Here is a 25,879-nt window from a genome sequence, read left to right on the forward strand (position 1 = left end):
TGGTGTTTCTGACTCAGTCTTCAGGGAGAGAGCAATGAGAGAGGGTCATGCAAGGGACCAGCTCCTCCAGGAGCAAATCCTCCTCCAGGACATCAGTCTCCACTGCAGAGCAACAAACAAGAACATCTCACGTCTGCTTCCTCTTTTTACGTAGGTGCATATAAGTTGATGCAAATACATTTAAAACATTCTGTGACGAGGATGGGTTTAACTTCTCAAAAAGAAAAATAGAAATAGCAATAAAAGTTCTGATGCAACTTGTCTTACTTTCAGTTTAATGTGGAAATAATCGTGTTGTTTTTTCCCCACAAAGACAAAAGAAAATGCTTTTTAAATAACTTTACATAACTTAACACAATGCCCCTCACCTGGTACATCTTGTGTCCCTAGATAAAGCACGGCCTCCTGGTAGAGGTCCATCAGAGCTCGGAGGTCTTGTCCTCGGAGCATCGGCTGAGCTCTGGACACGCAGCATGTGAACAGACACCTACACACCCACACACACACACAAACACACACACACACACAAAACACACACACAGAAAACGTCCTCTCTTCAACTGCAGATGCACAAAAGAGGAAAACCCAGCTCCCTCTCTGTGTGAAGCCCGCTCACCCTCATGAGCGCTGGCAATTAATCGTTTGCAAAGAAACAAACAGGTTCTTTTACGGCTGCTGGTCACATCAATTTCTGCAGTTTCGTCCGTATCACAAATCAAAGGTTGCACTGAAAGCTCTTTGTTTATCGACGACATTTTGAGCAATTTCAACATCATGAATAAAGACAGAAGAGGCGTTTGTGATTTTTTTTATAAGCTGTTGTGCTATAGAACGTTTATTAGAAAAACAGTATTTTGCTTTAGTTACAAGGTACAAAATGCAACAGCAAAACATGTGAAGAACAATTTGATATGAGTCAGTATCACAGAATATAACATGGTAACTAACGGTCCAAATTAAAACTACTGCCGAGAACAAACGTGAATCTGTCGGCTTCATCTTTGTCTTTCAACTAATACTTATAACAGAACACTAAAACTACAAAAAGGAGCTTGCAGCTATTATGACCTAGTGCCATATTCCCGGAGGTTGCATCCTACATATTGATGGCCTGCGTGGTGGATTGGCCGGCCTGCCCTGCCCGGATCTTCAGCTCTCGGTTCATCTGGCACCACACGCACATGTAGCAATAGTTGAGCTGGCAGAAGTCGCCGCAGCTCGAACCCTTCAGGAAGAGAGAAAGACAGAGGGGATGGAGCTGTGTAAATTCATAATGACTTATTTACTTGGAATAATCACTAAATAAAAACTACGATACGCAGCCAGAATGAAAATACACTTGTTGCAAGTAAAAATATGTATGTCCTGTTGACTCCATCGCCTTTATCCCCATTGTCTCAGTTTGCTTCATCAAAACGTCCAAACACTCGTCATTCTCAAGCTCCTCATCGATAAACATCTGTTCATAAACTAGTTGGCCCCCCCCGGCATGAGAGCCTCTAGCTTCAGAGAGAAACTAAACCAGAAACTATTAACTCTTCTTCATCCTGGCAGAGTAGGGATAGTTTCTCTGTTTGGGCTAAAACATGTATTTCAAGGACACTGTGACTTTTGACCTTTAACCACCAAATTCTAATATTTTCATCTTCCAGTCGAAAGTGAAAGTGTCAGATGTAATAAAATCCCAACGTAAACAGAATTACATGGAGCTGGTTTCTAACCGGCCCTCAGTTGCCATGTGTAAGCTCAAGTCTGTTTGAGCTCGATGTTTGTTTGGCTTTCTCAATATTTTAATGCTCTGAATCATTAATTTCCAATTTAATGCAAATGAACCAGCCTTACGTCGATGCCGTGGCGCTCTCGAATGGAGGAACGCAGGAGGCAGGACACGATGCAGCAGACATCCAGGAGTGGCATGGCACAGCACCAGCCATGCATTTTGGCTGTCTCACACTGCATGCAGGGGAAACACCAGAGCCCAAAGCAACCTTCAGATCCAAGAAGAGAGAGAAGAATTAATGACATTCAGGGAGAACGCAAATGTACTGGTCAGTTGCTCCAGATGCTCCAGAACAAGTGAGTTCATGTGGGAATACAGCAGGAAAGTGTCTGTGAAACTCACAACGAGCGAGTGGGCATATTGATGACATTTATAACACAATTCCACGGATGTGAAACTGGAAGAATACAGCCGTGGCCAAAAGTTTTGAGAATGACACAAATATACATTTTCACAAAGTCTGCTGCCTCAGTTTTTATGATGGCAATTTGCATATACTCCAGAATGTTATGAAGAGTGATCAGATGAATTGCAATAAATTGCAAAGTCCATCTTTGCCACAAAAATTAACTTAATCCCCCAAAAAACATTTCCACTGCATTCAGCCCTGCCACAGAAGGACCAGCTGACATCATGTCAGTGATTCTCTTGTTAACACAGGGGAGAGTGTCGATGGGGACAAGTCTGGAGATCGCTCTGTCATGCTGATTTAGACAGAATAGCAGACTGGAAGCTTTAAAAGGAGGGGGGTGCTTGAAATCATTGTTCTTCCTCTGTTAACCATGGTTACCTGCAAGGAAACACGTGCAGTCATAATTGCTTTGCACAAAAAGGGCTTCAGAGGCCAGGATATTGCTGCCAGTAAGATTGCACCTGAATCTACCATTTATCTGATCATCAAGAACTTCAAGGAGAGAGGTTCAATTGTTGGGAAAAGGCTTCAGGGCGCCCAAGGAAGTCCAGCAAGCACCAGGACCGTCTCCTAAAGTTGATTCAGCTGCAGGATCGGGGCACCACTAGTGGAGAGGTTGCTCAGGAATGGCAGCAGGCAGGTGTGAGTGCATCTGCACGCACAGTGAGGCAAAGACTTTTGGATGATGGTCTGGTGTCAAGAAGGGCAGCAAAGAATCCATTTATCTTCAGGAGAAACATCAGGGACAGACTGATATTCTGTCAAAGGTACAGGGAGTGGACTGCTGAGGACTGGGGTAAAGTCATTTTTTCTGATGAATCCCCTTACCGATTGTTTGGGGCATCTGGAAAAAAGCTTGTCTGGAGAAGAAAAGGTGAGCGCTACCATCAGTCCTGAGTCGTGCCAACAGTAAAGCAACCTGAGAACATTCATGTGTGGGGTTGCTTGTCAGCCAAGGGAGTGGGCTCACTTACAATTTTGCCAAAGAACACAGCCATGAATAAAGAATGGTACCAAAACATCCTCCGAGAGCCACTTCTCCCAACCATCCAAGAACCGTTTGGTGAGGAACAATGCCTTTTCCAGCATGATGGAGCACCTTGCCATCAAGCGAAAGTGATAACTAAGTGGCTCAGGGAATAAAACATCGAAATTTTGGGTCCATGGCTAGGAAAATCCCCATACCTTAATCCCATTCAGACAGTGTGGTCAATCCTCAAGAGGCAGGTGGACAAACAAAAACCCACGAATTCTGACAAAGTCCAAGCATTGATTATGCAAGAATGTGCTGCCATCAGTCAGGATGTGGCCCAGAAGTTAATTGACAGCATGCCAGGGTGAATTGCAGAGGTCTTGAAAAAGAATGGTCAACACTGCAAATATTGACTTTTTGCATAAACTTAATGCAATTGTCAATAGAATCCTTTGACACTTATGAAATGCTTGTAATTATACTTCATAAACATCTGATAAAAAGATCTGAAAACACTGAAGCAACACACTTTGTGAAAACCAATACTTGTGTCATTCTCAAAACTTTTGGCCACGGCTGTAGATATATCTCTGAAAAATAGATGCAACGCAGAGGGAAAAGACGCAGAAGAAGAAACTTACAGGTGCTCATGTCACCGCAGCAGTCGCAGACGGTGGTGCTCCATGACCCGTGGCGTTGGGTGTGGGTGGTGGTGGTGGTGCCGGGCTGCTGGTAGATGGCCATGGCTGGAGGATACAAGGTAGGAAATTCAGAAACTGAAAAGCAATTGGCTCTTATTTACACTGACTCATCTTTCATTGACCTAGTTCCCACTTCTCTAGTTCTTTCCCCACTGCTCTGTTTTTCTTGGTCTCATCCCAATTGAGCAGACACATGCTCCATCTTGTTTCAACTCCCTCTTGCTTCGAAAGACTTTTACAAATTACAGCATTTGGCTCTTATTTACACTGACTCATCTTTCATTGACCTAGTTCCCCCTTCTCATGCTCCCTTGAATTATTAGGTTGTCTTTTCACAGCTGTTTGTGTGTGAGCAGGAATGCACAAAAACTACTAGATATATGAAGTAACTATAAAAAGTACCATATTAAAAGACAGAAATTAATAATGTTTAATATACGCTGTTTTTTTAACACAGGTTGTCTCGTGCTTTCATCTTGTTTCCTAACACACTTATTATTCTATATAGATATAAGGTATTTTATAGCATTAAAAATCCAATGTTCATCCACTAAATCGGATCAAATTGGCCTTATTCACATCAATGGTTTGGATAATGCATCTTAATGATGAGGTTTTGTCCCATTAACCATCACATTAGGTTTTTAAAGAAGAGCTTTATTACTCTGGTGAAGAAAGCAAAGTGAGAATAAAATCACTTGTTGTCGAATAAAAGGATTAGAAAAAGAACTTAAACCGATGATATTAACGTGTTCTTACCTTTCCTCGACGATCCGTGACTAAAGCAGTGAACGGTGGAAGTCGTGTGAAGCAACTCTAGTCCCCTGTGTGTGAGTGTGTGGGTTTAAAAATAAAAAGTGTGGTAGCTCTATTTCCTGAGAAATTCACAGAGTAATGCAGCATCACAGCAGAATGAGGATCTTCACATTGAGCAACACAAACACATTATTATATTATACTGACCAAATGAATAAACACTAGAGGAAAGTAAACAGGCAATAATACGTTTTAAAAACAAGAAACAAGGTTATTATCAGTACCTGCGACTTGAAAAAGAAACCTCTGTATGTATGTGTTACATACAGACATATCTGTATGCACACTCCTGTAGTAGCATGAAAACTGGGACATGTTTTGTTTTGATTCTCATTGTTGACTGATTTGGGAATATGGAGAGAAATAAATTATATTTTCATGAGTCTGCAGCATTGGTGTTGTGTAGAGTTTTGTGAATTTATGGTCTATTTGCACTTTATCTGTGTACTTCACTTACAGGACTCTAATCACTGAGAACTGGAATTGCTAAAAGTGTTTTTGGTTAGCAGCAGCAGTGTGTAACTGGCTCAAACAGAATTAAGTCATATGAAATGTGTGTGTTTCATATGGTAACAAAATAAGGTTTTGACAAATTAGTGTATAGTTTTTACAAGAGTGAGTCTACATACAGACATATCTGTATGTCAGGTGCATGTGTATGGAACGAGGATATGTGTTTTGGAACAAACATATTCTCGTGTCATACACATGCACCTGAACTTGTAACACCTGCTCTGACCACTTGGTGGTGCGACAGGTACATGGGTCGGGTTGGGTTGGTCTCTTGACATCTTGAGCAAGACAATTTTGACAGACTGAGTGAACGGTGTAAGTCTTGTGAAGCAACTCTATTCCCCTGTGTGTGAGTGTGTGCGTGTGTTTGTGTGTGCGAGAGTAATGCTGTAATGCAGCGTCACAGCAGAATGACGATCTTCACATTGAGCAACACAAACTAAAAACTAATTGGAGGCCCTGGGCAAAGAAATATTTTGAGCCCTCCCCCCCCTCCAAAAAAAAAACAACCCACCCACCAAAGCACCAATCCCCTCCAACCCCACACCCACCCAGACACACACACACGCTTACAGTTTTTCTCGATTGCTTAAGCACGATTTTGAAAACAGGGCCCGGTGTTTCAAACACTAAATACAATTAGCACAACCACACACCCAATCAGCAGAACACCTCAGATCCTTTGCAAAATGAAACACTCTTGTAAAAACTATACACTAATTTGTCAAAACCATATTTATTTCTCTCCATATTCCCAAATCAGTCAACAATGAGAATCAAAACAAAACATGTCCCAGTTTTCATGCTACTACAGGAGTGTGCATAACACTGTAAGCTCAGCAAATATCAGACAAGCAGAAAATTCAGTACCCCTCATTGAAACCAGTACAGGTCGTAAATCCCCCACCCCCATGCAGAGAAAAACTCTTTGATTGGGTTTAGAAATGGAGAGTATGGTGGAAGGTATAGAACTGTGAACTGTGGACTGTTGAAACCAGTTCTGGACCACCAGAGCAGAGAGGTTGAATGACACATTGTCCCAGATGCCAGTGTATTGCATCTGGTGCATGTGGTTTACTGCTGTGACGATGTTGTGCAGTCGGTCCAAAAATGTGAGAATGTGAGGTGTGTTGTAAGGGCCCATACTGGAGGAGGACCCCATTCTGTGTAAAGGCAGCGCAAAGGGTGATGTTACCCCTACGTTGCCCTGGGACATTGATTATAGCCCAGTTGCTTATGATATTTCTGCCTCTCCTACTTGCTTATGTCAGGATGAACCCTGCCTCATGTGTATATTAATTCATGCAGGATTTCCTCAGCATCCATCTGTAAAACTCTCCGAAATAAAGTGAAACGCAAGATTGTGTAGTTCAGCATAGGTCTGGTATACAGTACATTTACATGATAAAGGTTACGTGTGCAGTATGCAACATCACAGTGCTAAAGTGAACAATACATCCCTCCACATACTAATGCCGCAGCCTTCTTCTCCTCCGTGGATTCCCCCTCTTACCTTCACTCTTCTTCTTTTTTGAGCACAAGCTCCATTTTGGTTGAAGACAGGTGAACTCAGCTGCTGCTTTTGTATAGTGCTTAAACCTGATTGGTGTGTCTACAATTAAGCAGTCATGTGTTTGCACACCCGATGGCTGTGTTTAACCTATTGGCTCATAGGGGGGTCATTTCACAGTCAGTGCTTAGGAATTGCAAGGAAGTGACATCATGATATCCTTCTGTGTCTAATGCATACAAGTGTGTTTAGTGTTTTGCAAAAAGTGTGAAGCTGACATTGTGCTTATAGTGGTGCAGATCTGGGCCCATGTTCTGCTCCTTGAGTGTAAGGTTTGATAATTGTGTAATACTTTTGATTTTAGTGTTCATGCAATCAAAAAAAACTGTAATGAGCCATGTTATGTGAAACTGACATTTATTGTGAATAGAAACAACTAAACAATTATTTACTTCATAATTATTAACTTTACGGCAAAACAGCTGACTTTAACATCTATTTTGACTATGTGTGTGTGTGTGAGAGAGAGAGAGAGAGAAAGAGAGAGAGAGAGAAAGTGAGTAAATGAGTGTGTGTGAAATGGAAACGTGTGTGTGTGAGTATGTGTGTGTGAGAGAGAGACTGAGTGAGTGTTTCAGTGAGTGTGTGAGTGAGTGAGAGAAAGGGAGACATGTGAGTGAGTGAGTTAGTGTTTGTGTGTGTGTGAGTGAGTGAGTGAAAGGGAGACGTGTGTGTTTGTGTGTGTGTGTGTGTGAGACAGTGAGAAAAACAGAGACGAATGAGTGGCCTCGTCCAATCCTACCTTAGCAACCGCTACTAAGAGAAGAGGGTCCAACCACTTTGAGGTCTGAGCAGCATGGTGAAACAGTGTGTCTATGGGCAGTGGCGGTTTGGGGCACGAGCACTTAATAAAAACATTTTTTTTAAATCATCTGGCACATCATATCACTGTGTGGTGAAGGAAGACATGAGGAGAGAGACCAGTGTGTATTGTAGGTCTGAAAACTCTGGCAGCTGACAGTATGAGACCCAACAAATTAAGAAGACACTTAGAAACATTACATTCCAGTCACATGCATGTGCAATGACAAGTGATTTATTTGAAATATTAAAAATAAAAATAAAACGACGAGGCCCCCTGGTGGCTGAGGCCCTGGGCAACTGCCTGACTTGCCCAATGGGACGCGCCGCCCCTACTGATCCAAATGAGTAAACACTAGAGGAAAGTAAACAGGCAATAATACGTTTTTAAAAAAAGAAACAAGGTTATTATCAGTACCTGCGACTTGATGCTGCATTCAGGTACTGACAGATTTTACACGATTTAAAATAATATAATTCAAAAGAGTACAATGGAATAGAAGAGAATGGAGAAAAACATAGAATAGAATATGAATAAATGATGAACAAACATATCCTCGTTCCATACACATGCATCTGAACTTGTAACACCTGGTCTGACCACTTGGTGGTGCAACAGGTACATGAGTTGGGTTTGGTTGGTCTCTTGACCTCTTGAGCAAGACAATTTTGACAGACTGAGGGAGACAGACAGAGTTAGAGAGAGAGAGAGAGAGAGAGAGAGAGAGAGAGAGAGAGAGAGAGAGAGAGAGAGAGAGAGAGAGAGACAGAGAGAGAGACAGAGAGAGAGAGAGAGAGAGAGAGAGAGAGAGAGAGAGAGAGAGAGAGAGAGAGAGAGAGAGAAACGTGAGCAGAGGTTGTTTCTGACTCAGTCTTCAGGGAGAGAGCAATGAGAGAGGATGATGCAGGGGATAAGCTCTTTCTCCCATCTTCATCATCACCATCATCATCATCATCATGTCCATCTTCATCAGTCCAGCAAACTCCAGCCGAGGGATCATGTCAGTGAACAGCACCGAGGAGACAGCAGGAGATGTGTTTTGGAACAAACATATCCTCCTATCCTGCACTTGTAACACCTGCTCTGACCGCTTGGTGGTGCAACAGGTACATGAGTTGGGTTGGGTTGGTCTCTTGACCTCTTCAATTTTGAGAGACTGAGGGAGACAGACAGAGGGAGACAGAGAGAGAAAGACAGAGAGAGACAGAGAGAGAGAGAGAGCGAGCGAGAGAGAGAGAGAGAGAGAGAGCGAGAGAGAGAGAGAGAGGAAGAGAAACGTGAGCAGAGGTTGTTTGTGACTCAGTCTTCAGTGAGAGAGCAATGAGAGAGGATGATGCAGGGGATCAGCTCTTTTTCCCATCTTCATCACCATCACCATCACCATCATCATCATCATCATCCTCATCCTCATCATCATCATGTCCATCTTCATCAGTCCAGTCAACTCCAGCCGAGGGGGGATCATGTCAGTGAACAGCACCGAGGAGACAGCAGCAGCAGACTACACCTGTGTGCGCTTCTACGTTTCCACCGTGTCCTTCTCCATCCTCCTCTTCTTCAACCTCCTCATCAACTGGACCATCGTGCGTGAGGAGCGGCTCCGGACGCGCATGCGCTTCGTGCTCGTCTTCCAGCTGCTGGTGTCGGCCCTGCTCCACCTGGGCACCAGCAGCGTCTTCTACTCGCAGGTGCATGCGGACGCGCGGCCGGGGAGGTCCGCGTGCCTCCTGATGGTGACCGTCCTGATCTCCTCCGCCTCCTGCATCCTCCTCACCCTCACGGTGATGGCGCTGGACCGCTACTGCGCCGTGTGCCACCCCATGCGCTACACCCACACCTGCACCGTGGGGCACTGGCCCTGGCTGCTGGGGGGGCTCACCTGGCTGGTGGCACTGGTCATCCCCCTCAGCCTGCTCCTGCAGCCCAGCCCGGAGGACCACCACCACCAGCAGGGGAGGTGTGGCCCGGAGCAGCTGAGGAGAGGCGGCCTGCAGAAGGTGCTGTTCATCGGGCTGTGCACCATGCTGATCCTGTACAGCTACGTGCGCATCCTGGTGGAGGGCCGCAGGTTGGGGGTGCTCAACCGGCACAACCGGGCCGGGTGTCGGACCATCGCCCTGCACGGCTCCCAGCTGGCCGTGTACATCCTGCCCAGCTTCGTGAGCTTCGTGCTGGCCACTCTGCACAAGCAGGAGCTGATCCGGACCCAGACCCGGGAGCTGTCCTCCGTGGTCACCTTCGCCTTCTTCAGCCTGGCGCAGTGCGTGGCACCCATCGTGTACGGTTTGCGCAAAGAGGAACTCCTGGAGAAGATGAGCCGCAGGTTCCCGTGCTGCTCCCGCTACCTGAAGAGCGTCCTGGGCTGGACGGTGCGAGGCAGCTGGATGCCCCCCCACCACAGAGCACAGCACGACCCCTACAGGTTAGTGCTCACATCTAGTCTGTTTCTCATTAAAAAGTTCAGAAAAGTTACTAACTGTGGTGTATAAAGTACTTGAAAGCCATACTTGAGTAAAAGTACAGATATCTTACCTGAAAGTGACTTCGGTAAAAGTAAAAGTCACCCGTCTGAAAATGACTTGAGTAAAAGTCTTAAAGTAGCTCATATTAAAAGTACTTAAGTATCAAAAGTATCTGGTGTTGAATTGTACTTAAGTATCTAAAGTACAAGTACAAGTACCAAAATTAAAAAGTGCTGTTTATAGTAGGCCTATACAGACACAAAACAACCCAAAATGTTTCTCCTCAAGATTTATCTCAACTGACTGAAAAATTATATCAACAATATGAATATAATGTATTTGATGTATAATTTTACAAATTTTGAACCCTGGATGAGAGAGAGGTGCGCCTTGCGTAGAGGCATGCTGCGTCAACCTCCGCTGCTCAAGTAACGAGCCAGTTTGAGAAGTGTAAGAAGTAGAAAGTACACATATTTTTGTTCAAATGTAACGAGTTAAAGTAAAATAAATACTCAAGTAAAGTACAGATATGTGAAAAATCTACTTAAGTACAGTAACGAAGTATTTCTACTTTGTTACTTCCCACCACTAGTTACTAATACTTTGGATTATAATCGGTATGAGTACCTTTGGGGTAACTTTCCCTACCACTTCTTCTCTCACCCCAACCGGTCGAGGCAGATGCGTAAAGAGGAGTTTCTTCTGTCAGTGGCCAAAGTGCACAGTCCTAGTGGATTCTATCATGTTGTAGGGTCTCGTCCTTAATGTCTAAAGTGCTTCGAGGTCATGCTTGTTGTGATTTGGGGCCACACACATAAAGTTGAATGTAATTGCACTGTTGTGAGTTCTGTTAGTGCAGAAACAATCAAAGGTTATCAAAATCTTCAGGATAGAAATCAGTCAGTGATACATATCTTTTTAAAACATTTTAATTGTGTTATTAAGATCATTTTAAAATCACCCTTTTCACCTTTTTTCTAAAGGATGAAAACACGATTGCACAACCTTCTTAATGTGCTCAGGTTTAAATTACACATTGTTAACAAATCCACAGATGTACGAGCACTTCTACAAACACAATCCAACACAACAGTTCCCAGGTGGTGTCCTGGAGAACATCTTGACCAGGAGCAGTGGCTCTGAGATCTATGATAACTTAAAACAAGATCATTTAAAACTCTTGATGTCATTTTATATTAAACACAGACGTCAGTGGTGGAATCAATCTTCTCAATTGACAACAAAAGAGCAAATACCAGTGTTTTCCAAAATATAAAGGATTTCTTTGACTTCCACCAGTACGTAAATCATTTATCAATATTTCATCAACAGTATATTCATTTTGCAGAGATTACTGTAATGTTCGTGAACAGAGTATGCAAAACTTTACAGGGGAAATACTGATTTGAGGTGTTGTAGTGGAAAATCGTCCCTTGTTCAAAGTGAAGAACGAGTAAACACAAGACAAAGTGACTTATTTGACCAAAACATGCAGAACTAGTTCATTAGCCTGAGGCTCAATATTACTGTGACTTCTGCTACTACATAAATAAATAGAGTCCTGCTGCATGTTTTTTTAGAATGAAACCACAAACAGACAACACTTCCCCTTTCAGTGCTTCGCATCTTGCCACACAACAAAAACAGCACACAATTCGATCTCTGAACCGATGGTGTAACTTCATGTTCTCCTCTCTCCCCCCCCTAGAAAACGAGCACTCACAGCCCAGACGATCATCTCCCAAGAGCTCCCACAAGTCCCAGAGGAGGAGGAGATGAGGCCAGTGTCAGTCAGGATTTCCTCACATGACTCCCACTCATGTCAGGGTGATGCAGACAATGCCTGAAGGGGGGGGGGGGGGGGACAAGCAGATCACTGCTGGGATCCTGAGTGGCACAGGGACATTTGGAGAAGTGGCTGGTTTTCTCAGGGCCTCGTGGAATCTCCTCGGACTTCATGAGGAGAACATTCAAACCAGGACGTGCGGCATCGTGATGTTTTGACGAATCACAAGCACATGTGAACTGACAGCAGAGCACAATGTGGTTCAGGTGCTGAACTCTCTCACTGTGAATTTACCTTGGCTAGTCCAGGGATTTAAACCTCAACCTCTTCAGCTCACAAGTCAACCTCTCAGACCTCTTGGCTACAAAGACTCCTGCATCATTTGGATTGCGATGGAGGAAAATGTTGTTTCCATGTGTTCTTTACTTTGTACATATTAAACAAAAGAAAGTTTAAGTCGAAAATGGCCTTGATCCACTTCAGTATTTCCATCCCCCACATACTGCAGACGTTCTGGCACCTTGGTCGATTTGAGGCTGAGTTGCAGATTCTGTCACGCACACCTATAGTCAGACGTGGGGGGAATTCTCAACCTTCTAACCACACGGCTCCTGAAGCAGTGGCTCAGCATCTCCTTCTCGTAGCAGCGACACTTAGCAAGTGTGAAAAGGTGCAGGAGGGAAGTCCTGTTGCAAGTTCACGGCTGCACAGAGGCCCCAGCAGCCGTGTGGTGGCAGAGCACTTACTGGTATTCCTGTAAAGTGAGCGTTGGGTTGGGGCTGGAAGAGTCTGGGGCTGCAGAAGTGAAAGCAAACGCTGCAGATAATAATAAATACTAAAGAAACAGGAAGAACGTCTGGCGGGAAGGAGTTCAGGGGTGAAAACATTGCTTTGATATTTGTTTTGAGGTTTTGAGGTTTGATATTTAATACGTTTTTACACGTTTTGAAAGAACAGCTTAAAATTCAATGTAGTTAAAGCCACATCCGCTGATGTGACAGAAAGGGTTACAAGAACTAGGACAACATTTAAGTTCAGGCAAAGGCCAAACAAAAGATATTTTCAGTAAATATAAATCAGAATCCACACAGACGTCAGATAAACGGCCATTTTATTTATTAATCCCAATAGAAGTGCGTCGTTACACCACAAAGCTCAACGCAGATCTGCACAAACATCTCAACTCCTCTCGTCGATCATCGGGTGCATGTGTTCATATCAAACAGCGGCTCTGTCACAACATAAACACAGAGCAGATCCTTTGAGGTTGAATGGATCCTGAACAGATACAGTTTGAGCTGCAGCAGATAACTATTTACAGTTGATGATACCGGTCACCTTCAGCAGAGAACGTACACTCTTGCACTTTGGAAAGTGAAGCTAACCTCAAGTCATAACAGGAACTTCAAACAGCATCCGTGGACCAGTTTGTAAGGCAAGGGCTTCTTTAGCGTGCAGAAGACCATTAAAGTACATGAACTTATTACACTGTATGTACATCTCAACACAACGCAGACAAAAGTGTACACATTCAAAAGGCTGTGTTTGTTCTTTAAAGCCTCGTTGAGTATACAGTAAAACAGATTTGTTCAAAGCTTCCTGTTAACTGACCTCTAATCTCAAAGTTGCATTGTTCTTATGCATTAATTCATCTAGTATTCACACAAATATAACACCGTTAGTTTCATGTTTCACCAGATTAAACAGTAAAGTACAGCACCACTGACTTCAGACAAGGTGTCGTTGGTTAATCACACCTTTGAGTTTCGCTGCCTCAAGGTGGCAACATGCCAACGGTTGAGTTCAAGTGTATTTGCCATGTCAACAACATGGCTGCTGGACGGAAAACTCAATGACGAATAAGTCAGTTGGAAACTAGCAAAGAGATTTTAGTTGCATCGTTAAGGTGGGGCCAAAAACTGATGACAATCCAGGTCAAACATATGGAGAACGCAGTGTTGGCAACAGGAGAATATCAGTAACATTCGAGGTGTGGCGCCTGGGAAGAGCGTGAAGGAGGCTGGACGTGACGTGTGCATTCCGCTGAGGACAGTAGGTGTTTTTGTTTACAGCACATTGACATCTGTTATGGCCCTTATCGCCAAAAGCTCCCGTGGTCTTTCCAGGTTCACATCTTCGTCAGCATCTTTTTCTGGCAGGACAGCTGTTTCTCATCCTGAAATATTTGTATTCTTACAAGTTTGCGTCCTTTGCATGATAGAAACATCCTCAACACGAGGCTCACTCTGACATTTTCCAGGCATTTTCCAAAGGGGCTTCCAGGAAAAGTTCCAGGAAAAGTCTGGACTGAATCAGACATTTTAATTCTCGTGTACAACAACCCCCCGGGGAAATTTCAGGAAAATGTCCGGCCCTTAGTACCGGTCTGAAAGCAGCTACAGTGTGCTGAACCAAACCAAAGATTAAAATAATGATTATTCTATAAAAACTATGAGGTTGCAAATGTATCTCACTACATGAATGCTTAATCGTACAGAGGGGATCATGAGCTTTGACCCCCACATTCTCCTGTCCACAAGCCAGTGCCCTTGAGCAAGACAACATGCTCTTGTCTTATGTACACGAGTGTGTGTGTGTGTGTGTGTGTGTGTGAGTGAGAGGCAAATTGTCCAAAGGCGCTTCGGATGAAAGCCTTACATAAATACACCCATGATGTGTCATCAACATGGAGCAACGATGAGTGGAAATTGGTTCAAGTGTGAGAGAAGCTGGCACAGTGGACTAAGAGCCTGCTGAGATTGGGGGGGTAAAAAAAACAAAAACCCACAGCGTAGTGTGTTTAGAAACCCAGTGGGTGAGGAGCCACCACTCCTCCGTTCTCCACCATGGCGGCAGAGATGGACCTCAGGTTCTTGAAGAGTTGTCTGGACTCACTGGATCGCAGGGTCTTGGTGCCAAGCATGATCCTCTCATAGGCCTGAGGGATGAAAGGAAGTGTTAATATTAGGGGTGGGAATTGGCAAAAATGTGACGATTCAATAGTATTGCGATATTTGGGCCACGATTCAATAGTATTGCGATTTTATTCAAAGGCATTACACAAAATTAGGAAAATAAGACTGCTCAACTCACTTCAAATGTCACATTTAATTCTGTGAACAACATTGTCTTCTACACATTAACTGAAGTGCAAAAACTAAGAAAGGGTAGTGCAAAAACTTTGTCCTTGAACATTCAAGACACAGGACCTTTGTAATTATTTTCTGAATAGGAGACCTCTCACATGAACGCTGAGCTCCCAGCACATAACTTACAATTATTTAAATACAATACAGTAACATAAAGCAGACATTATAGAGTAACATAAACCTGAGAATAATCATATAAAATAGAGTAACCTAGAGCTTCAATCAAATTGAGAAAAATAAACAAATGTGTACTACTAGAGTCCAGTCCCGTTGGCTGCAAGGTCATGACACAAAATGTTAAATTCATTTGGGAATATTGGCATTTTTGTTCAGAAAAAGGAGTTGGTCAACATGCTCAGATGTTAAAGTGCTCCTCTGGGCCGTTACTATATCTCCTGCAGTGGAGAACACCCTTTCCGTATACACACTAGGTATCTTTTAAACTCTGAAACTCTCCTCGTCATGGTTTGCCAGCCAGGGGCTGTTACATATATAATTGTAAATAAAGTATTAAAAAAATAAAATAAATATGCAATACTTTGTGCTACAGTATCGATAGTATCGCGGGCTCAAAATATCGCGATACTGAACAGAATCGATTTTTCCCCCCCACCACTAGTTAATATTAGATTGTTTTTCCTCACGTTCACTAAATAATAATCAGTATAAATGTAGAATTAAAACCACTTCAGGCCTTGTCAGTCTTACCTCCACACACCAGGTCTCACACAGCATCTTCTCGTGCTGAGCTGAGGCTTGACCCTGACTCAGAGAGCGTGAAGCCCTGCAGAGGACAAAGAAATGAAAGAAACGTCTGTTAAGCTAAGAAGACAAGTGAAACGTGTACAGAGTGTTAATCATGTCTTGTTCCTGAGAACTTCTCTGATCGGATTTCACTCCTACCTGGACAGGACCACCACCATGGCGTAAAGGTCGATGGCGCAGTCGGCGACTCTCGTTAGGACAAACTGTTCATCTGAAACAGGAACACGCACGTTGAGTTGACTCATCACAAAACAGACACACCTAATGGACAAGAGGATTCCTCATTTTTTATAAATAAACCATATCATTGAATGTGATTGTGACAATGTACAGTGCAGGTTTGTGTGGACAAATCAGAATTCTTCTTTCTTTTCATTATTACAAAATCAACCACATAAAAATGACTTTACCCGACAGCAAAAATGTACCGGATGGGGATTTTCCTTACGACCACAACATTTCTCACCTTCACACACACACACACACACACACACACACACACACACACACACACACACACACACACACACACACACACACACACACACACACACACACACACACACACACACACACACACACACACACACACACACACACACACACACACACACACACACACACACACACACACACACACACACACACAACACACACACAACACACACACAACACACACACAACACACACACACACACACACACACACACACACTTACCAATGATCTTCTTGCCATGTTTGATAAGCAGCTCTTCAACGACACCTCCAAACTGTTCGATGGCTTTAATTGTCTTTAAAAAGGGGAGAAAACACACACACACACACACACACACATCATACCATTAGTAAAAAAAAACTTTGTCCTGACAAACTGTCATTTGGATACCCACCCACACACTCACTCTTTCCAAGCTAGCTATAGGGAAACCCCTTGAATCAATGGCTGAATCAGTAACGTACCAGTTCCCCGCTCTGTGCCAGCTCAGGGTGCACGGATCCCTGCAGAGTCAGACCTGTGCCCAAACCTGCCTTCCTACAAACACATCAGAAGATGACAGTGTTATAGCAACATACAGTCACGTTGTGGAAACACCTCAACAGCGATTTGGCATCAGTGTCCGCACGAGATCCTTTCAGCCACAAGACAACTGTGCAGTGTGAGGCATTCAAACACTGCTCATAGTAACAAGTCATTATACAATTATGTTTCTTCCTCAAAGCCAAAGAAAACAGACTTACAGGCTGAATCGCTGCTTCGAGTTGCAGTTACAAATGTCAAGTGAAGCAGGAGCAATTACACATGTCATTTATTGGATTGTTATTAGATGGATGACTGAAATCTATGTGCAGTGTTTGTAAAGGGTCGGCTAATCCCTTAAGAGGTTTTTAATATGATGTGTTGTCAGAGACTAAAGTTGTATTAAACCTATTTAAACAGGAAGTTATTGAGCAAAGAATTTAGGTCATATTTTTATGTCAACTATATATATATATATATAGTTGTATGAGATATATATATATATCTCATACAAGAGAAGACGGATTTCTGTGGCGACTGTGCTCTACACATAATTCTTAGAAGGTGAAAGTGAATATGAAATATAACTAAATCCTGGAAATGTGGACTTTTTGTATGACAGGAGAGCAAATATCCGCTGATGAGCAGTCAGGTCAAATCTGCCTTGAACCCTAGAGAAGGCCTCCATCTCCTTTTTCAGCTAAAGCAGGTTTGCTCTCTCCTCCGCAAAGAAGAGACAAAGAAAGTGAAGTGTGTGTGTCTGTGGCAACCTTTTGGCTCTCTTGGAGATTTCTGCCGCGAGAAACCCAGCATTGCCAAGCGGGTTCTTCAGGGCCTTCTGCAAACTCTTCAACTGGTTCCCAGCATTCTAGAAGGAAGCAGAAGAGGATGCACGAGATAAATCAACAGGGAGGGAAATGTATTCAAGGTGTTTACCTTGATCGTGGCTTATTATGTCACAGATATCTAATGTTGATATCAAAAGCAATACGAGAAGTATCTTGAAAGGACCTTTAAAAAACATGATATTACATGATACACTGTGGAACTAGCTAACGGAACGTCCTGTATCATTTCCCTGTTAACCCGCATTTATGCGACGTGCACTTTTCTCTTTTGTTATTTAAAACAACACAAGGTAAGAACTTCCCTCGGGTACATGTTGGCATCCGTTTAAGGTTACAGCTTCTGTTTGACTATATCATAAATTACTCTGGCAGGGATGTTTACACTGGCGGATTGTTGTCACCAGTCCAATAGAAAAATATTAGGTTGGTATCTGTCCTGCATCTTCTTTGCCTGTTCAAGGTCACAAAGAGGGGTTCTGTGGGCTCTATGGCAATCACAAAGATGCCATTCTCCCTCTTATAACTCCTACAATCTACTTCCCATGTTTACAGGATAATCCACAAGTTTGAATAGAAAAAATCGTTGCCAGATTTGCAGTTTTCCATTAACAGATTAGGATCCTTTCATTTGAGTAAGTGATACTGATTCCAGCAACTTTTTAAGTCACATTATCATTGTAAGGAACCGTCCCTTCCTCTCCTCGGAATAAATAGAGATGCTCCCTATGTCCTCTTTTTAAGAAATATAGGGGAAGAGAATGAAAAGACACTGAGCATTAGGAATCACACGTTTAAGACAGACGCTTGGTGTTAAATAAGAAAAAAGGAAGCTGTGTCTTGTTCCCCCGTTTTTAAAAGTTACGAGACGCAGCGGTGTCTCGCATAGGAAGTAAGAGGGTTAAGAGTCTTAGATGGCAGAGATCACTTCCTCTAAAGAGAACATCTGTGTTTTTCCACACAGAAGTTATCAGATCACCACAGCTGAGTCTGCAGGGAAAACCAACAACAAACCAGTCCAACAAAAGGGGTTTCAAGTTACCTGGAATCCATTGAGGGCGACAAAGAGCCTCAGGATGTCGTTGGTTCCCTCAAAGATTCTGAAGATTCTCAGGTCCCTCATCACTCGCTCCACTCCACAATCCTTCAGAAACAGACTCAGACATTTACATTTCTCTTTCAACCAAGAGAGAACTCTGCACTGCAATCTGCTCTTTATATCATTCTGTGGACAAATCCTGCGTATTATCTATATTAAAACTTATCTTGCACATACAAGCTGCAAACAGTCAATAAGGCAACGTTTGTATTTTAGGCAGCAAGGATGATATATTCTGTCTAGAGGAGCAGAAATGAAGATGAATATGACTCGTCTTCCCTGGTGAAATGAAACTCTGAGTCAAAATAATAACTTGGAGCAGAACTTATTATCTCATGTTGGTATCACAGTTTCTTAACCTCTTCCTTTTATACAGCTCATAGCCCACAACTGATGTCACACTTATCTTGCAAAAGCATGAAGGTGGCAGAATAATCTGCAGCTTAAATCTTAAACGTAAAATGTTCTCTTGCTCTGTTGAAGTTTTCAGTGATGTTGGAGATTGTGAATTGTTCTGTTAAACTAAATTGCATTTAATTGTGCTGGTTATTTTTCCTGCTCTATGTAAGTGTTTGCAGAGAGCAATCTGTACCACGGTTGCCACCTCTGCAGTTATTCAAGTGTTGTTTCATGATGGGGGCATAGTTTCCACTGTGCTGCACGCCTGCTCTAGAAGTGGCCTTCTGCATGGTTTGGTTTATTTTAAGAACAGCGACAATCTTGTTTCCATAACTTCACATAACTTCCATATCTTAACATTACCCACATATCTTTGGCTACTTCTTGCACGCTCTAGTCTTGGGTGCTTACCTGAGGAAACTATTATTTAATGATTTAGTTTTTTCTGATCATCATAAGAGTATATGCTGCTGTTCCCATGACTACAACAATGTACTCGTAGTAGTCTACATGCTTATAGTTCTCATATGTTTTTTTGTCAATGTTGACTTCATCAAATTAAAGAAAACGTTGCTACTGATTCACACATTCACAAATATAACACAAAGAGTTCAAGTCAACTGTTCTATTAAATCTTTGTTTGCTTTTTGTGAGCTGTAGTAAAGAGAAGTATCTGCTTCCGCTTGGCGTCTTGTTGACTCTGTTGTGTGATGTATGTAGCAGGATGTGGACAGAGCACTGACCTTCATGAAGCCCATGCCGCCCATAACCTGAATACACTCGTCAGTCACGGTCCACGCCGCTTCCTGTCACAGTTGGAGGGAGAGAAGTTTTCACTTTGACAAATACACATTTATATTAATTCAGTAAACAAGCCTTGAAAGTTCCCACTTCCCCCCTGTTTCTTCAGTTTTCCACAGAATAAGGAAGATTATAAATGTTGTGAAAGATGTGGCATTTTCCCCACAGCACTAAAATAGAAGTAATTAACATAAATACAGATATAAATCTTTGCTGATTACTACAGGAGATAGAATTAAAACCAATTAAGCACATACAGCCGGGACCCTTGACAAATAATATCATCCCCACAATCTCTTCCTGTTAAACCAATGAGATAGTTGTGCTTTGGAACTCTTACAGAAGCAAAGATCTTGCTGATGGCAGCTTCAATATGGAAGTCAGACGCTCCACTGTCCATATTGCCACTGATCATGTAGGCCATCGACTGCAAAAAACAAACAAACCCAGAGGATGCAATGTCAGTTATGTTTTCACATATTTTTTGCTCCATTTTCCAGCAGGGTTACACAAAAACTACTAAACTAATTTCTACCAAACTCTCTGGAGGGGTGGGAAGTTCCCATTAAGTCTGGAAGCAAATTAAAAGGGCAGATCCAGGAGATGTCTTTCTCTTCTTTAACACTATAACAATGGGGGATTTTCCAATTTGTCATTTAAATATTTAGGGAATAATGCATGAATATTGATTTAATAAATTGACTGTACAATTTACATATTTTGCTATGACAAATACATCTGTGTTTAGTATATTTCTCTTGAGCAGGTGCATGTAGTTAATGTGAACTTAAATAAACATCTCTGTATTAAAAGCTGACTTTTGTAAAAGGGGAAGAGAAAGCACTGTTAGTTTCTCCGACCTCAGTCACATATTCCAGCATCGCCATGCGAGCCAGCTTCTCCTGGATGGCTCCGTAGTTGTGGATCTTGCTCCCGAACTGGGTTCTGTTGGCTGCGTGATCCACCTGATGTGAAGAGGGGAAATTATGCTTTACTTTTAGAAATGAAGTCACAGTTACAGGCTGTAGCTTCACCTTAGAAACAGGCCGTTCCTCTTACTGTAGCACATGAGATCTTCTGCCGCTCAGCTAATAAAATACACAGAGGACAGAGATTCCCTCGTATGAATTACAAGTTCAATACAAAGGATTCAAAATGATCCAATACACAGCAGTTTTCTTTTTCTGTACTTCTGTAATTAAGCTGTCAAAGACATATTTGGCAGATGTGAATCTTCGCCGCCAGTTAACTCAGCAGGAAGTTGCAGTGCAAAAAAATGTCATACTGAACTACAAGATGGGGAGTTTCCCACAAACCCACAACGAAAGAAATACATGCGAGTGAAAGAGGGGGTGTAACACAGACAGTACAGATGAGAATTGATGCAGCACATGCAATACGCCACGATCATCCTCCGCTGTCACACTTCACACCACCTCACTTCACTTCCTGTCTACATATATTGTGCTACCTGTCGTCTACTCACCGCTTTGGAGATGACGCCCTTCATGGTTCCGCAGAGGGCGGCCGCCATGCCGAAGCGCCCGTTGTTCAGGATGTTCATGGCGACCTTGAAACCGCCACCGACCTCGCCAAGCAAACAGTCGGCTGGCACGCGGACATTATCGAAGTAGACCTCGGCCGTGTTGGACGCCTTGATGCCCATCTTCTTCTCTGGGGGGCCACTGCGAGTCAGAGGAGAGAAAAGATTCATTAAGATAAAAAAAATGACAACAATCAAAGCCTGGTGACGAACAGAAAACAATGCTCACTGTGTCACTCCTCCAAAGCTCCTCTCCACGACGAAGGCTGAGATCTTGTCCTTCATCTCGCCTGTTTTGGGATCCTTCATGGGCGTCTTGGCGAACACTGTGAAGATCTCAGCCAGGCCTCCATTGCTGAAAAGTGAAATTGGTTGTTTAGATAAAGCAAAGCTCCACATCAGCTTCCAGCCATTACATCATGTCACAGTGCTGCCTCCTTGTGGTGAAAGTAACATGAGCCTGTTTCCTCACCTGATCCAGATCTTGCTTCCATTGAGGGTGAAATATTCTCCGCAGGGGGACTGGATAGCGGTGGTCTTGATAGAGGCGGCGTCAGAGCCACTGGCTGGTTCAGTCAGACAGAAGGCCGCTATGTTCTCGCCTGCAAGGACAAATACACACAAGCAATGTCAATCATGCACAAAACAGAAATGATAAGCAGCTCTAAATCTTTCCTCCAGTGGATTCAATAATTTAGATGATGGTTTAACTGTTAGATATTAAGCCTCAGTTACATTTCTTTGTCGAGTGTTTGACAATAACAATAGGAATCATACCTGTGGCGAGTTTAGGCAGGTACTTCTGCTTCTGGGCTGGATTCCCAAAAAGCAGAATTCCCTTGAAGCCAATGGACTGGTGGGCGCCCAGGGTGATGCCAACGCCCAGGTCGTGACTGCCGACGATCTCAACCAACCGGGCATACTGATGGACAGACAGATATTATCACATTAGACACACTGCTCACACCAGTTAATATCTTTGTCAGACACAATATTTACTCATTTGGGAGTGTAACAGAGCAAATAGCCATAAACCTAACGAGCAGACTGTACCTGTGTGTTTGAGAGGCCGAGGCCATTCAGGTCAGCTGGCACCTGCAGGCCAAAGGCGCCCATCTCCTTCAGGCCCTCCATGGTGTGATCCTCCACCTTCTCCAAGGAGTCATTCTTGGCAGCATCGTTCACCTCCTGTTCACAGGGAGAACAAACACAAAAGGTGAGGGGTGAGTAAGAGGGTTGTAAAGCATGTGATCAGACAAACTTATCTATGAGCTTTCAATTTTACCTCGAAAAATTTGGCGACAGGACCCACAAGCTCCCTGAGGAACTGCTCCTGCTCCTCATTGAGGGCTATGGCACAGATCATAGATATTACACTTCAGTTTTTCAGTGATATTGACATATTTCAATAATGTTGCTATCTTTTAAAACAGATATTAACATGAACATCCTCTGATTTACCTGAGGGGTAGGGAAACACTTGGGCAGTGGCGATCTGCCCCTTGAAAATGTTGACAGCAAAGGATTTGGATTCCTGTAAAGAATGAAGTTCACAAACATGAGTTTTCCTCCTCGTAAAACATTTTTAAAGCAGATTTGTAAACGTGCTGCTCCCTGTGTTTTATGTGTTTTTTAGATTTATGGTTGGTATCTTGCAGTCTTCGCATCCCGGGCCTGGATTGGCACAGTGGAATAGTGTGGAAGTGTTGTTAGGACAGAGAGTTGCATCACCGACAAGAATGTGCATGCGACTCCAAATAAACAGGAACCCATCATTAAAAACACTTATCTTCAGCAGCTCAAAAATTCCACAGAAGATTTAACTCTGGAGACGTGGTTAATATAGATGTGTGTGTCAACAAAGACTTAATGTAAAATACTCTTTAAAAGCCATAATGAAACATCATTTAAAATATAATAATAAAATAACATACCAGAGAAACTATATTCTTTTCCACTTTAGTGGCAGCATCAGTTCCGACTGCTGCCGTCTTCTCTATCACAGCCTGAAGAGAAACAAGCAAAACAGATTAAAAGAGAAACAGACAATGAAGGTTCACAGAGTTCATCTCAACAACTTAAAAAAATAAATACATAAAAGAACCCTGTCCAATGCACATGCTGCCTAAATAAACAGATACCTGCCAGGTTGATTACTTTTACAGTAAGTCTCATGTTTCTTTAAGCTGGCAATACAAACTTTCATTTTACTGTGTACTTTGCTTTGTTGAGCCCTGAGAGAAATCATCAAGACATGATTCACTGTTGACATGAGCTGACACCTTGGAGTGAGCCTATTATATTATTGTGTTTGTCAAAAGTATAATACAAATACAACAAAGCTAAGTTAATGAGGGACTGATGCAAATTCATATTTACTGAAGAGAATGAAACATCACAATGAAACTGGAAAGACTCAGCTGAACGGTTCAGCTTCATTTCAGTCATAGTGAGAGCTAAGCATTTTAAATTCAGAACCTTAAATATAATATATACCTGTGTATTTATGAGCAATTAGACTTATTATTTTTTATGCAAACATTGTCCACACACACACCTGCCATGATAAGACTAAGGCAAGGAGCATAACCATCTTTGTGTTGAGCTTAAACTGAATGAACATTCCAGTGGGACTACATTCGTTTACAGAGGGTTGTTTGTCGCCTTTTGGGTTTTTCCAGTTTATCCTGCAGGAGTTTCTTGAGACTGGTGTTACAAGTTGACACAGAGTAAATAATCTCATGATTGAGAATGAGTGAGAATGAGTCAGTAGCGTCTCCTGATGTTTACACTGAAGAAATGAAACAGATGTGGAACAGCGAAGAAGGACACATTTTAAGGACAAGTTTTATCATAAAATGCTCCAACTTTTTCAAGATACCACACCCAAGAGTTCTTACAAAAACTCAAAAGCATAAGCACATCACCCGTTCAGTGCACTGGCTACCTGTCACACTCCGAATCGATTGTAAAAAATTGTATTACCAGTTTTTTAAATCTCTTAGTGGCATTAGAAGGTCACTCTTATATTAGTGACCTTCTAATCCTGTGCTTACCTGCGTGTAATCTAGTTTCTCTTATGTCTTTGTTTGTGCCCTTTTTCCATCTCTCTGTTTGTGAAGCACTTTGTAAACTTGCCTTTTGATAAGTGCTACACAAATAAAGTGTATACGTAAATACCAATGATGTCAGTTGGGGATAGGCACTGAGAGATATGGCATCTTCCAGCAGCTGGGTGAATGGCTGAACCCTTGCCTGGAAAATACCGGCGTCGCCCATGTGTGTGTCACCTTTAGTAACAGAGTCATGTGACCAGTGAACCTTCACCCACTCCCAGCGTTATATCACCCTGACACCTCCATCACCAAAACAAGGCTAATAAACAGAAACTGGACCATCACAACCCCACAGAATGCAACACGTACCTCTGACATAATGTGAATTAAAGAGCAAACCCTGTTAAAATGTGAATTAAAGAGTAAACACCGACTTTAAGGTTGTGTTACTGTACCTCTGCAGCCTGGCTGGCGTAGAGACGGGAGCCTTGCACCACAGCCCTGGCCGGACGATGACCTCTGTGGGCCGGACAAGAAACAGAGAGATCAGTCCTTGTTTGTGTTTTGATACGCTACAGTCTGTCATGTTAGCCTGGAAGCTAACGAGGATAGCTAGTGAGAGATACGTACCCAGACAGGCCGGGGGGGATCCGGAGCAGGGAGCCGCACAGGGCGGAGGACTGGCTCACCTTGCGAAGCAGCATGGTTATAATGTGTTGTTATTGTTACTGTGGAGGAAACACACAACAAGCTAGTTAGCACAACAACACACCGGCTGCTAGCTAGCGGCTACTGTAGGTTAGCTAACGGCTGTTTCTGTGCTCAGCGACGCTACGTGATGTTTCAGGTCTCCTCGCATAATAAGATAATGTCGGTTCAAATGTTTTTTAATTTAATTCCGTCGCGAAACGAAAACACAAATAGTTGTTAAAGTACCTGCTCACGTTACGTGTGTCACGTCCTCAAGGTCCTGGAGGGAGTCGACTGTTCGATTCACCTAGAATGCTCCTCTACTGTACGCGTCTGACCCGCGGTGCTTCCTGGGAGGTGGAGTTCTATTCCAAGAATGTACCGAACCAAAATACATTTAAAAGAGCTACTGCATCATTTAGGAGATTTAAGAGATTCTGGTTGGAATTTTTTATGCAATTCATACATTTTACTAACACAATAATAAGTGATTGTATTAAGGACCCGAGCACTGACAGACACTGACAGACAGTGAGGCCCTTTTGAAATTTTAAGGATTATTATTATTATTTTTCAGGCAAATAAATTGGCTTTTTACGGAGCCCCCCAGGGGACATGGGAAACGGACTTTCTCGAGCTTTACACTTTAACAATAAACACCAGCGCTGATCACAAGTTATTAGGACACCTACAGGACTG

At 42.8% G+C, this 25,879-nt stretch overlaps 3 protein-coding genes across 3 annotated transcripts; 1 reads left to right on the forward strand and 2 right to left on the reverse strand.

The window, feature by feature from the left end:
• Positions 1 to 902: 902 nt before the first annotated feature.
• LOC132996215 (cornifelin homolog B-like) lies at positions 903 to 7,565 on the reverse strand. The gene is made up of 5 exons (XM_061066545.1): positions 7,508 to 7,565; positions 4,626 to 4,690; positions 3,807 to 3,911; positions 1,843 to 1,988; positions 903 to 1,225 (listed from the first exon to the last, which is right to left on the reverse strand). The coding sequence occupies exons 3-5, from the start codon at positions 3,907 to 3,909 to the stop codon at positions 1,097 to 1,099; spliced, it is 378 nt and encodes a 125-aa protein (XP_060922528.1). The 5' UTR covers positions 3,910 to 3,911; positions 4,626 to 4,690; positions 7,508 to 7,565; the 3' UTR covers positions 903 to 1,096.
• Positions 7,566 to 8,890: 1,325 nt separating this feature from the next.
• On the forward strand, positions 8,891 to 11,876 carry zgc:194312 (uncharacterized protein LOC794943 homolog). The gene is made up of 2 exons (XM_061066494.1): positions 8,891 to 9,989; positions 11,738 to 11,876. The coding sequence occupies exons 1-2, from the start codon at positions 8,986 to 8,988 to the stop codon at positions 11,874 to 11,876; spliced, it is 1,143 nt and encodes a 380-aa protein (XP_060922477.1). The 5' UTR covers positions 8,891 to 8,985.
• Positions 11,877 to 12,909: 1,033 nt separating this feature from the next.
• Positions 12,910 to 25,493, reverse strand: acadvl (acyl-CoA dehydrogenase very long chain). The gene is made up of 21 exons (XM_061066103.1): positions 25,427 to 25,493; positions 25,121 to 25,218; positions 24,946 to 25,009; positions 23,369 to 23,440; positions 22,896 to 22,968; positions 22,720 to 22,784; positions 22,488 to 22,622; positions 22,212 to 22,356; positions 21,907 to 22,036; positions 21,664 to 21,789; positions 21,378 to 21,576; positions 20,752 to 20,856; positions 20,232 to 20,318; positions 19,834 to 19,896; positions 18,635 to 18,736; positions 17,518 to 17,615; positions 16,690 to 16,762; positions 16,448 to 16,520; positions 15,868 to 15,940; positions 15,673 to 15,748; positions 12,910 to 14,753 (listed from the first exon to the last, which is right to left on the reverse strand). Exons 2-21 carry the CDS (start codon positions 25,192 to 25,194, stop codon positions 14,616 to 14,618), a joined length of 1,971 nt encoding a protein of 656 aa, XP_060922086.1. The 5' UTR covers positions 25,195 to 25,218; positions 25,427 to 25,493; the 3' UTR covers positions 12,910 to 14,615.
• Positions 25,494 to 25,879: the final 386 nt, after the last annotated feature.

Source organism: Limanda limanda, chromosome 22, assembly GCF_963576545.1.
Source record: "Limanda limanda chromosome 22, fLimLim1.1, whole genome shotgun sequence".
NCBI lineage: Eukaryota > Metazoa > Chordata > Actinopteri > Pleuronectiformes > Pleuronectidae > Limanda > Limanda limanda.